This window comes from Stegastes partitus, unplaced genomic scaffold, assembly GCF_000690725.1.
Source record: "Stegastes partitus isolate 25-593 unplaced genomic scaffold, Stegastes_partitus-1.0.2 Scaffold1175, whole genome shotgun sequence".
NCBI lineage: Eukaryota > Metazoa > Chordata > Actinopteri > Pomacentridae > Stegastes > Stegastes partitus.
In genome coordinates this window covers 194,348-207,863 of record NW_007578906.1, presented here as the reverse complement: position 1 = coordinate 207,863, position 13,516 = coordinate 194,348, and the positions used below count along the sequence as shown (strand labels likewise).

General features: G+C 41.9%; 1 protein-coding gene across 3 annotated transcripts in view; it reads left to right on the top strand.

Annotated features, from left to right (window-relative positions):
- Positions 1-13,516, top strand: part of fam193a (family with sequence similarity 193 member A) — a 28,504-nt gene that overhangs the window by 10,017 nt on the left and 4,971 nt on the right. Inside the window, exons 1-17 of one of the 3 annotated variants that reach the window (XM_008296991.1) lie at positions 67-433; positions 1,965-2,039; positions 4,037-4,279; positions 6,738-6,913; positions 7,016-7,183; positions 7,611-7,857; positions 8,066-8,190; positions 8,408-8,555; positions 8,663-8,737; positions 8,829-8,903; positions 8,993-9,105; positions 9,534-9,776; positions 10,158-10,314; positions 10,500-10,646; positions 11,218-11,496; positions 11,844-12,066; positions 12,177-12,485. In XM_008296991.1, coding sequence (XP_008295213.1) covers positions 212-433; positions 1,965-2,039; positions 4,037-4,279; positions 6,738-6,913; positions 7,016-7,183; positions 7,611-7,857; positions 8,066-8,190; positions 8,408-8,555; positions 8,663-8,737; positions 8,829-8,903; positions 8,993-9,105; positions 9,534-9,776; positions 10,158-10,314; positions 10,500-10,646; positions 11,218-11,496; positions 11,844-12,066; positions 12,177-12,485 — 3,025 coding nt within the window. In that variant the 5' untranslated portion in view covers positions 67-211. Of the gene's footprint in view, positions 1-66; positions 434-1,964; positions 2,040-4,036; positions 4,280-6,737; positions 6,914-7,015; positions 7,184-7,610; positions 7,858-8,065; positions 8,191-8,407; positions 8,556-8,662; positions 8,738-8,828; positions 8,904-8,992; positions 9,106-9,533; positions 9,777-10,157; positions 10,315-10,499; positions 10,647-11,217; positions 11,497-11,843; positions 12,067-12,176; positions 12,534-13,516 lie in introns of those variants that run through there. The other 2 variants (XM_008296990.1, XM_008296992.1) reach the window with 2 other exon arrangements.

Here is a 13,516-nt window from a genome sequence, read left to right as displayed (position 1 = left end):
CGCAAACTGAAGCTTGGCTGAGGCAGTCCAGCCAGAGGCCATATTGGAATCTATGAAGTCGGCTTGCACTTTGATGGGACTGAGTGTCTGTCGTTTTGGGAGTCTCTAAATCGCTATCCCGGTTTTACACCCGAGTGATCGCACCAGGCATTCCGCTCGAGACTCTGCCAAGTCAGGAGGGCAAGTTGTCTCGCTTCTTTTGTGGAAAAAAATGAGTCCAACCGATGCTAAACGGGGGGCTAAACGCAGGAAGAACAAGCGGGGCGGTGGCAGTAGCTGCAGTGCTGTCTGCAATACCAGCGGTGGCAAGGCCGGGGTTGCTTCGGCCCTGGGCTGTGCGGGAACAGCAACACCTGCCTCTGTCGTCAGTTTTTTAACACCTGGGAGTACAGGCAACGGGAATATAGGGTCCATCACGGGCATCAACGGAGAGGTAAGAATGTCACACAATGTTAACCGTTGGATGTCAAAACGGGGGCGACTAGCTAGCAGGGTTATCATCGACACATCTGATTTGGGCCCGAGAATGATGCGAGTAAGGCAGCTAGCTAACTACCAAGTGCAACGTAGCTTGTAATTAACCGGCTTCGTTACAGCTAATAGTGGTTGTTATGCTTTGTAGAATGCCGTGCCAGCTAGCAGGCGGTATAACTGAGCTATTAAACTAGCCTTATTGTGTTGTAACAAACTAGCATAAACATTAGGCTAACTTGTTTAAGTCCTGGCCGAATGCTGTGACTTCATCGTTAGCTTAAGTTACGAGATCGTAGCTGTATCATCATCAACGTGGACACTACGAAACATTATTTTTGAACTAATACACTCCATGTAGGTAGAGATTAAGTTGCCCAAGCCAAGATTATTCGATAGTACCATTAAGTTCAACACTATCGGCTCACAGGCTGCTATTGCACAGATAAACATCAATGCTAGCGAATGCTAACAGTTAACAGCACTAACAACTTCTGATCTGTCGAGTTTCGATGTGTTCAGAAACTGACCTTCTACTATTTCTGCTTTATAAAGGTCTGAGTTTAACTTGGTTACTTTTGCTAAAGGATGTGCTAATCCACCTGGCTAACTTCAGTTATTCAAGTTAGCTCTACTAACTTTGCAGTAGGCAATAAAACAACAACTTGCATTGATAGCAAGGGGTCTTGTTGTGTTTGCAGCAGACTTATGGTAAACAGATCCACTCATAGATGTTGGTTAGCCTTCTTGGTCACACAAATCTCAAATGTAGCCCTCAGTTGCTCAGTTGTTCTGCATTGAAGTGAACTGTGTGCTGTCTGTGCTTCAGTGCATATTTAATGCACTCTTGTCGCCATTAACATAATCAAAGACTTCCACATAGCAAATGTGCATATGATTGTGATACACACAGTCTGTTTGTTTGTTTTGCTCATAGTAGCAGCTACAAATGTGCTTGTTTGTCTGCCTACAATTGTATACAGTAGTTTGTCAAATAAGGTTACACAGCAGGAAATAGCTGTAGTATTGTTTATGTGATATTGCCATAGCCACCTGTCTGCTATTAAGTTGGATTTGATTCTTGGGTCTCAGTTATCAGTTTACAATGGTAATACATCCTTTTATGCAAATTTATTACAGCAAACAGTCTGAACTGTCTGCATGGCTAGATACTGTAGACATTATAGGCAAGTAGGGAATATGCTTTATTGTAATTTGCATGTTCTGACTCTGAAATGTCCAGACATAATTTATGGACACATGTTTATACAGTAGCCTATCCCTACTACCTTACCCAGGTCTGACTGAATTGCACGTACACATAGCTGGACACACAGTCAGTCCACCATAGGGCCGAAACAAAATCATCAATACTGACAGGTGGTTCACTCTTCACTCCCTCTTAATGCAAGTTGTACAGGCTGTAAATATTCAGCCACATAAGTGGCAAGTGCTTATTTCACTGTAAACACTGAGTTGTTTGTGTCCCTCAGGTCAAAGTGAACAACAGTGTTACACCACAGTTTACAGAAGGACCAGTGAACGCTGACTTCTCCGGAGTCCTTCAGGTAAATTTAAATCCAGAAGTTCATCAAACAGCATTAAAAGATTTTCTTGCGAAGCCATTTCCCATTTGCCAACATAACTGACACCTTATGTCAGAAATGTAGGTACAATAGATGGGGAAGAACACTCTCACTGTGATTTGCAAATGTCTTGTGTTTTTTTTTTTTTTTTTTTAAAGATTTATTTTTGGCCTTTTCCGCCTTTATTGATAGAGACAGTGAAAGATAGACAGAGAAACGTGGGGAGGAGAGTGGGGGAATGACATGCAGCAAATGAGCCGCTGGGTGGAATCGAACCCGGGCCGCTGCGTCGGGGACTGTAGCCCCTGTACATGGGTTGCCTGCCCTACCCGCTGAGCTATCCAGGCGCCCATGTCTTGTGTTTTTAATATATTTAAAACATTCAGTGTCTGGGGTTACACAGTCATTACAAATCTTAAGCTTATTCAGTTCTTATGGGACTTGCTCCAAATACAGTTATTCTTTCAGCAACAGCAGCTCATCAAGATGCTCCAGCATCTGTATTGGATATGCACCTCAGAAACATCATGGCAGCCTTTTTTTGTTACAGTAGGATTTAGTGCTAATTCTGAAGTTGTAGTTTCCATTGTGCCATATTTCTATTGACTGTTATCAAAACAGTTCCATAAAACGTAGACAAAAAAAACATATCATGAACTTTAAAAGAATCTTATTGCTTTGAGTAATGAGCTGTGCCTACAAATTTCCGTCATAAGTATATACAGTCTGAGAGTTTATACATAAATATTAACATGTGCATCACTGAACATGTCCAGATATGATGCTACATGTACACGCTGCATTGTAAATACTGAATAGGGCTGTAACTCTCTTTTTGTGTTTGTGTATTGTTCAAAAAAGCATTTTATTCAGCACACATGATGAGCAAAATAATGCACCCCTGGTTTGTTAAAAATATGTCACGTGGCTGCTGACCTGAACTGTCTTATATTTATGTCACCACACTGGTTTGTTTATAGTTGTGTTATAAACACTGCTTTTGTTAAGCTGATAAGAAATGACACTGGGCCAGGCGAAATTTCATTGTTTGATTTCAAAGCGTCACATTATCATAATATTTGAAAGTTCGTTGTTGTAATAAATTGAAAGTAGATGCATATGGAACATTGTCACATGCTACTTTTTTATTGTATGAAAGCATGTTGTATTGAATCAACTCATGGATTACTTCAATCGGAGCGTCCAGTCTAATCTTTGCTGTATATCTACATATGCTAGCAAACATTGGGGAGGAGGGGAGGTGGGGGGAATTGACCGGCAGTTTGGCTTTCTGGTCTGGTTTTCTGTGCTTCACTTATTCAGTCAGAATGTACCGCTGCTGCAGGAGTGGGTGATGCAGAGAAGCACGGCACCCACAGATTCAGAATCTTCTGGGAACTACTGGTACACCTGTAAAATGCAGCTGAAATGGATTCAAAGCAAGCATTTTTTTTTTTTTATAATCCCAAAGCCCTCTCATTCTTTGATACATGCCATTATTGTGGATGTCATTAATTAAAGCTTCTGGCTGCTAATTATGTGTTTGTGCTCCTTTGTGCTTCACTGACTGACAGGGCTGCACATTAAGGTTCCAGTGATTTAATGGAGTGCAGTGGGCCTGTTTAGACAGCTGGTGTACCTGGAGTCAAGTGGGTCACAAAAGATTAGAGTCTGACCTGGGTTAATATATAGCAGATTGTGTCCAATCTGGGAATCAGTGTTGGAAACCAAAATTTTTCCTTAAAAATTCAAATGTGGCACATTATTTTTCGAGATGGAGTTTAATTTGACCGTCTCTACGAACTAACATAGTTGGATATTCATATTTTTTGAATAAAAATAAAAAATAAAATGGCCACATTCGTAGACAAATACTCAGTTTCTTCTTTTGATTTAGCTTGCTTTTTTGAAAAAACATTAACGTAATGCTGCTGTGTATTTCACTCTCTCTCCTTCCTCCTCTAACGTTCCCACCACAGACCCCATTCACGTTCGGCCTGAACCAGCGGGCGCCATACACAGCTGGTGATCGCTGCCTCCTCTGCCGATGTGAGCGTAAAGACAGCGTTGTGCCTTCAGAGGCAGGCATCTCAGGCCAGAACGGTACAGCACAGCCCGCCAAAACACCCAGTGCCCTCCAGCTGCCTCTGTGGGTTTGCTCTGACTGCAGACGCACAGTGGAGAAGGAGGACCGACATACTGCTCTGGAGCAATCGTTGGGGGTAAGTCACTGAAGAGATTTTAAAATTGTGAAGACTAATATTGGTGACAGTCAACAGTTTGTGGCTGTAGTCAAAGTGCTATATCTGAATTCCTCCGATTTCCACCGTTCAGACGCTATATGTCTCCGTACCAGTGCCACATATCTGCAGTTCGACTCTCCCAGCTGTCTTTCGGCGGATGATGCAGCTCTTAACTTTTGGTTCTTTGCCAAAATGGCCCAAACAGATGCAGCCGTCATGAGCAGCAGCTGTTGCTGCAAAGAGAATATAATGGTGAAAGTACAATAATTTAATTTGTGACTTTGCTGTGATTAAGCCAACTAGATAACAGCCTCTAGCTGCTTCCGCTTTCAACTTGTAATTTGTCACATTCCTTGAACAAAGAACGCTCCAGTGGGTCAATACAGCATGCAATAAATGCATACATGATTATTGCATGAAACCTTTTCAGTTCAACTCAAGTGCAGCATTTGATGATGATTTATTGCATCAGAAAATTGATTACGATTAATCAAGGAAGTAGTTGGTAGAATAGCTGATGGTGGAGGTGACTGAGCTTGCAGGCCTACTCTCAAGTATCTTTCTTTCTTACTTTGTAGTTGATAGATTCCTTCACACATCAGAGTGTGACTGTAAATATCTTCTCAGGCTTGTGTTGTATCAAAGACATGATATGTGTGAAGGCCAATACTGCTTTATATAAAGAGCTTCTTTATGTTGGACTGCCCATGATGCGTGCTCAGCTTGAGTCTTTGCGAGAACAGCCACTAATGTAGTGGTGGAAAAATCTCGTGATTTAACACGTTTTTCCACTGAAATAGAAAGTCACCCTTCTTCCTCTGGGTTGTGTTTGTAAGGGTGTAATTATGGGTCATAATTATCAAAGCTGTTGGGTATTAACAACTCCTAAACACAGACTGAATGTAAAAGGAAGTGACACACCTTTATTTTTATTTTTCTGGCTGAATTGACTTGTAAAAACAGAAATATTCAACTTGTTCAAGCACCATCTAATGCAGGTTGTAGCTACTTCTGTATTCTCGCTGCCATTTAACGATACCGTGATTAAGCTACATTTTGGGGTTTTGGCTTAATCCTCAAGTAAAGTCAGAAGTAATGTCTACTCACCTCTGCTAATCCCATTTTATTTTTTAATGGCTCATTTGTGTCATATTTAAATGTCTAAGTTTATGTTTTAAGAAAAACTTCTTATATCCAAGTGAAGACCTAAACTGAGCAGTAATAGGAGTGATTGTTGTAGTTTTATAACTCATCATTGCGTTGTTGTTGTCACAGTTTCCTTGTAGAGCTGCTTCATATGCTGTCATTGTTGTAAGTGTTGGTGCTTTGGCCTTGGATGTTGGGTTTAGGTTTCCTCATGAATGTATTGTTCAGTCGCATGTAACTGCAGGGCTGCACTACGCTGACTCACAGCATCGTATCCTGTTGTCAACAAATAACTGGAAAACTTCAATGACGAATGCAGCTGCAGAAATGATGCTTTTTAATGTCTCTTTGGTCAACATTTGTTGTTTTTACATGTGCTTTGTAACTCAGCTGCCTTTGCTTGACATATTTACGGTGTGGCTCCAGTAGCTTGGATCAAAACCAGTCCATTTTTTTTTCTTAGTCACTGACATCGGCAAACATAGTTACTGCTGTCAGCCTCTGCTAACTGAAACTTTTGACATATTTAAAAGGATTTGTGCCTGTGGACCATTTTTGAATATATAAAATGATAGATGCTCACGTTTGTGTGAGTCGTACATTATATAGATACATGATTGTGCTCATATGAACCCGTTCTGTCAGAGGCACAAGGCTTGTTGTTATATTGGCTGATTGCATCGTCTGTACTTATCCATCGTAATGCAAAGTTTCTGTCATGAAAATTGAGTATTTCAAAATGCTCCTGTTTATTAATTTGTGGAAATGTATATTGTGACTTTTATGTGATTGTTGTTTTATGTGGTTGCTGCTTCTGTCCAGTGGCTTATAGCCCCCTATGGGTTGGGCATCATATGGTGCAGGATACTCACCTGAATCAGTCTCCTGTTGTCAGCTCATAGTATGTCTACTTTCGTGGCCTTGTATCACAGTAGAAAGGCATACTGTTGGTTGTGATGTATGAGACCTCTGTGACCAACCAAGCCGGCTTTATGAAGATAATCTTTCTTGGCGAGTCTTCGTGGAAACGATTGGCTCTTCAGACGAATCAGTGGAATCACATAAAATACCCCTAAATACAGATTGATATTCACATTATTTGCTTTGTTATAAGCTTGCTGAGCATTCAAGTGTTTGCTACTCACTCGATGTCTCGTCTTTTAGACTTTAGACGTCAAAACACAAGACCCATTACCAACATCAATATTTCTGATTCACCGAACTACACCGAAATTTTAAAGTTTCTTTAAAACTATGTGTCTTCAAGTGATGTTTTTCATATTGTCCACAGAATCAGGACTTTCTTTTGCACATGCCTGTGGGTAATGGAAACCTGGGCCAGGAGGCAGCCACAGGGGACAGACTGACCACTGCTGCGCCTACACTACCAATGCTCCCTGCCCCGGACCTCACCGCACCAATGCCTGCTGATACAGTTTGCAGCTGTGAAGCCTGCAATGAGAGACGGTCAGTTCAGATTGATTACCCCAAAGTAAATTTGCATTCTGTTTAGTAAGTTTATTCTTTGCGTGTTTTAATGAAATCTTCATGAATTTATGGAAATTGCAGGGAGATCTCTGCTGAGTCAGAGAGGGAGTCGCAGCAGCTGCAAAACCACTGGTCCGAAGTTCGCTATTTGGTGCGCTGCATCTACCGGCAGACAGGAACACCACTTGCAGATGACCATGACCAGCCCCTTGAGAGAGACAAGGAGGGAATGAAGGAGCTGGTGGACAGGTAGAACCAAGAACAGCTCCATCTTATTTCTTTCTTCGCTCTTTTATTGCGTATTTGTCCACTAGAGGTCTCTGTTGAGTTGTACAAGCCTTTGTTGAGGCAGGAAACAAGCTTCTCCAAAAACAATCAGAGGTGTGAGAGCCTTTGAAAGCTATGATGTCAACAATTGCTTCCTCTTTTAGAGTAATCAGTCAAGTTAAAAGGCCCATAAAAGGGCATAACTACCCTGTTAATATGATGTTGTACCTGTTGAAACAATATGTGGAACCAGGCCATGACTCACTCAGTGATCACTGAAAACTGTAAACCAAAGGAGATTAACGAAAGAAAACCAGTTTAATTTGGTATTAATGGAAAGAAGTCCTAAAGTTTTGTGTTTGGAGATTTTATTCTCAATTTCTCAAAACACTGTGTTTTCCTCCTGTAGACTCTGTGAGAAGGACCCCTATCAGCTCTACCAACGGTTGGAGCAGCAGGCTCGAGAATACGTCTTGGAAATGAAGGTGCGGCTACTGAAGCACCTTTCTGCAGGCTCCAAGACTACAGGACCATCAGGGACCGTGGCTGCAGCCCAGGGTCCTCCTCAAGCCCATCAGTTCATCTCCCTGCTGCTCGAGGAATACAATGCCCTCTGCCAAGCTGCACGCACCATCAGCAGCTTCCTGCTCACACTGGTTAGTTTGCCTTTTGTGTCAGGGATGAAGTATAAACAGACCTGCGATGATTTGTCCTGTCTCAAGCACAAAAACCGCAGCTATGTCACATCAGATGCTATGTTTGACATAACCAAGACATTCTTCGCCCTTTGTTTCTGTCATTGGTTCAACTGTAATCCAAACCTTTTTTGGTCACTTTCATTTATTTTATGTATTTATTTTACAGGAGAATGAGCACCTCCAGAAATTTCAGGTGACGTGGGAACTGCACAACAAGCACCTTTTTGAGAATCTGGTTTTCTCTGAACCGATCCTACACAGCAGTTTACCGGCACTCATTGCACAGCTGAAGTAAGACATTGTTTCCTGTTTAAAGAAAGATGTGACGTTAACATAGACAGCCATTATTATGATTTCTTAGCTCGTGAATATCCCAACTATGCTTTATACCTTCTGTTGCTCTTCGTTAACAAACATGGTGTCTTTATTTCTTCTTGTCTTCCTGCGTCTTTCAAAAAGTGTCAACGGTACTGACCTCGTTGGCTCATTTCTAATCCTGTTTTTTCAGACATGGCACAGCCTCCCATGATTCATACAATGAAGATATGTACAGGACCTTGTTAGAGAGCTACCAGCAGCTGCAGCAGGAGATGGCTTCGGTGGCTGCTGAATGGCAGGAGTGTGAAAAGAGGATTGATGACTATGTAGATGAACAGGTACACACATTCAAGATGAAACCATAAACAAAAAGAAAAGTATCTTTGTGTAAAGGTGGTACTGGGTTTATGGTGTTAATACTATACTGTATGTGTTTCTTTTGCAGCTACTTTTTAAGGTGGATGGTCAGAGTCTCACCAACCAAAGAACAGAGCCACACAAGTCCTTGATTAGCAAAAACGTAAGACACTTAAAAATGTGTAGACTCTATGTTGTGTCTTTTGATTTAAGTTTGCAAATTCATGCTGCTTTCGTTATCTTTCCACTTCCAGACTTTAAAGACAAAGCAGCGGATGCTCAAGGAGGACTGGGAGTTCTTCAAGCAAAGAAGATTTATAGAGGAACAGGTATGCAACAAGAATATGACGCTGTCATGGTGGATTTAAATTTGCATTTTTATGCTTCAGGGCGTTTTAATATTTTCTGCTCTTTATAGTTACCCAACAGTAAGAAATCCTCCACTGGAGATAATAACTTCACAGACACTATGAGAATGCTCTCATCTCGTCTGAGTATCCCAGACTGTCCAAACTGCAATTATCGTAGAAGGTGAGTCTCTCAGGATTCAGAGATGTGTCACTGTTTGGCCTGGGATCATGTCATTTGCAATGCAGTAAATTTTCAGACACACCTAAAACTTGTCTCAAATGAAAGATTGCATTCCTCAAATCTGAGTTGTCACAGAATTGATCCTATTCTAAATATTATGTCCGTATCTGGTCTCATCAGAGAATTCTAAAAAAAAAAAAAAAATACAGTCTCAAATTGAGAATAAGATTGTCACCATGCAGTCATGGAATATTCCCATTTTTTTGACCACATATTTTGTTTTTCAACATTTAAAAATACATGTGACTTGAAGGGGTTAACTTTTACTATGTCATTTTGAACACCTTTATAAAACATCAGTTTTGAGGTTTAGCTGTTAAAATGATTGCAGTATGCATTTTGTCACAATCAAGCACTTCTTTCAACAGGTGCACATGTGATGACTGTAGTCTCTCCCACATCCTAACATGTGGTATCATGGACTCTCCCATCGCTGAGGACCTCCACATCAAGCTGCCCTTGCAAGGGGAACCTCCCCGGGACTACCTAACAGAGGTGCACCCTCCGAGTCTCTCCTCCGGCAGTTCAGCGTCTGGCTCCAACTCCAGTTCTCCCATCACCATTCAGCAGCATCCACGGCTCATTCTGCCTGAAGGGGATACCAACACTTTGTAAGCCAGCCAGTTAACACCCAACAGATGTGACTTTGTGCACAAACCCAAAAACGCAATACAACAACAATACTTTGTTTTGAAAAAGGAACAAAACAACGATACTTTCAGCGCTTCAGACTGTGAGGTTACTCCGCTAATTGTACGCTGGACGTACAAAGATAATATCTGCAAACAAAAAGGATGTTGTCACCCTCCTTAACAAGCTGTGAAATCTGTTTTAATAGATTAGATCGAACACCACAAGATACTTTTTCATTAGTCCAGCCTTTCATAATAGACCTAAATTGTGTCTGGCATCATTTTCTGTCGTCTTATAAACAACAATTCCACTTCTTTCACTTTCCCCAAACTGGACTTTTTATTTCTCTCTTGTTTTAGTATCAGTGATGATGACGAAGTGCCTCCGTTGTCCAGTAAGTTCGGGGACATCTACCCCATGAGCGGCTACGAGGACAACAGCGTTGTGGCCGCTGCTGTGAACGGCATCCATAATGACATAAATGGGGAAGGTGAAAACGTGGCACTTAAGGCAGGGGTAAGTTCTCTACTTAAAAAAATAAATAAATAAATTAGTAGTTGTGAATTTCCCTGCCAAGTTTCTGGATGATCAAACTGATATTCATTATGAGTGGGTTGCTGGTAATTTGGCAAATGTTTTCTGTACCGCCTTTCACCAATTTCCTTATTCGATCTTCCTTGTTCTGCGCATTCCTCTCTCAGTCTCCTCACATTACCAGCAGCAGTAGTTCATCAGAGGGTGATGACGAGGAAGCTCATGGTGAGGTTAGTGGGGAGCCCCCGGGTCAGCAGGGAGAGCTGTCTTCAGGAAAGACCAGCAGTCCTCCCCCTTCTTACAATCACCAACAGGTATTGCCACTCTGTCAGTTACCCTTTCCACTTTTGGGAAACCCAGTAAATAAAGCAAATATATACACAAGCATTTATTTTAAGTGGTTGTGGAAACTGAAAGAAAACTGATAGTGATCTGTTTTTCTTTGTATTTGTAGACATAACAAAGAAGCTAGTGTTACTTGCAGCTGACCTTAATCCCTGCCGGTTGAAGGCCGAATTGTTACTCAAGCTGCGACCTGTTTTATTTGCAGGAACATACAGCGGTGTTGAAAATCGGCACGACTGCCCATGTTTACTATTGCTGGTGTGGCAGAAGCCATTTCTGATTTAGCATTTGAAGTAAAATTAGGAAATTAGTATTTATTTTAGTCATACTTATTGAAAAAGTAAAAATATCAAATCCTGGACGCAGCTAAAAAGAATCTTTGTTTATTGGAAGTATTCAGAGGGCGAGATACACACCCATACCACATGTAAATAGATGATAGAAGTATATTATCTCTCATTTTAGTTTTGTATTTAATGGCAGGACCACACCCTCCAGAATAGAACTAAACTTGTTTCGAATTTATATCCCCACCCTCAGGTAGAACAGGTCCAGCATGCCTGCGAATGCCACGTGTGCAACCAGGACCCCAGCTCCTCCACCCTGGGCCCCGCCACCTGCCTGCCCCCTAGTCGGCTCCACGCTGCGCCTCCCCCTGCCGTTGGACACCAGTTCTTTACAGACAACAAGGCTCCCCCTGCACACCCTGCCCTCCACTTGTACCCACACATCCACGGCCACCTGCCCTTACACAACTTCTCCCGGCCCCTGTTGCACCCCACACTCTACCCACCCAGTCCACCTCTCACACACAACAAGGTGAGGATGATTCTTTAGCCTGTACATCCTTAAGACGAGGCACAAGTTAATTTTTTTCTATCTGATTACTCATCAGTGTGTAAAAGTATTGCTGCGAGAGTCTCTTTAAGGGAAAATGTATTCATTTCCTTATCACCGGGGACTTTTTTATGGTTCCATGAACAATGCTAAGCTTAGTTGTGTTTTAGTTTCGCTTAGTGTCACTGTAATTTTTTTGTCTTCCACAAGGGGACACACTGAACCCAATCTAGGAAAAAAACCCATAAGCGATCCAAAACTGAATTGTGTTCCAGCTCAAACCTGTTCATCTCATAAATCCCCAACTAATGACATTTTTTTTCCTGAAGCCTCTGCCCCCAAACCCTACATCAAACCACTCAGCGGCCAAGCAGCCGGCCTTCAGCGCATCATTACCAGAGCATGTATACCAGAACTGCTTTGGTGGTGCAGGTGGAGCAGGTGACTGGAATAGCTCGCTGCAGTGCCTCTCACTTAAGTTTGAGAATCTGTGGGATGCTGCTGTGATGAAGAGCTGGAATCCGCCTGTGCTGTTGCCTGAATCTCTGCCAGGTGAGGCACTCGGGGCACGGCAGAAACGACCAACAATCACGTTGAAATAGAAAAATCTCCAGAACCTGTTAAGGCGATGACTCCCCTCATGTTTTTGTGCTAATACACAGGTGACATGCTTGGACCGCCCCTCGCTGACGTCCCCCTCCCTCCAACGTCATCTATCGGCCCCCAAGGGGAACATCCCTCACTGCCCACGCCTATGCCCCCCTCCTCTTCCTCATCATTGTCATCATCTTTATCATCATCGTCGTCGTCATCGTGCTCCTCTTCAGAAGCCAAAGAGCAGAAGAAGACCGGCGCCAAGAAAAAGTGTCTCTACAATTTCCAGGATGCCTTCATGGAGACCAACCGAGTGGTGATGGCCACCTCCGCCTCCACGTCCTCTGTGTCCTGCACTGCCACCACTGTCCAGTCAAGTAATAACCCACCCATCCACCTAGCATCTAAAAGACCCAACTCTTTAGGTAATATAGGAAGTAGGAGCAGTGCTTAGGTTTGTACTGATGATAGAGCTTTTTTTTTTAGGACTATATTATGGGCCACTTAGACAGTCATCACATCCACAGTTATTTGGGCGCGACATCTATTGTTTGCTTTTTAAGTGAATTGTACAATCGATTTCTCGCTCTACGATGAAACTTGATGTTCTTTAATAGCGTCTGTTCAGCAGAATAATCATCCAGATTCTCTGTGGTAATAGTGTTTAGGTAACTGGGATGTATGACGCTGTTTTTTCTCAGTGTTAAGTGTAATAGCCGTACTTCTGGAGCTTTGGAAAAAACTTCACTTCACAGGCCGTTTGCTGCAATAAAAGGGTTACTGTATGTAGGGATGAATGCACAGGTTAGTGTTAGCATCCAAATTAGTAAATTATGTCGTGTTTTCAAATCTTCTTGAAACCAAACTGTGAATCAATAAATCCGAATCATCCTGTAAAGCATTTTTAAACAAAATAGAAAAATACATTAGTTTGTTAAAAAACTAATTCCTGTAGCAAAATCAAATTAATCACAAAGTGTTTTTAAAAAAAAAAAAATTCTGTACAAACTACAAAAATATGTAACAAGACAATTCACACAGCTGACAGGAAGGAAAACTACCATACAACATAATCTAGAAACTAAAAGCCACACCACATTGTGTGTGTGTTTTTAATAGCTCTCCTCCCTAAAGTTCCTGTGTCTGTGTTTTGTTTTGTTTTTGCCACCAGCACACTTACACAGACAAGGTCTTCTTTCTGGTCAGATTCCTCCTCACAGCCCTCGGCTGGTGCAAAAGTAACAGAAGTACATTTTTAGAAAAATGCTGATTATGTCTTACATAATCTTTATGCAGCCTAGTTGAATACATTTATGTCCATCAGATTCCTGGTTTTTGAGAGCCTGATGAAGACAGTTTGTCCTTTCAGCACCTCAGGAGATGCAGATAGACGACACACACAGTGAAC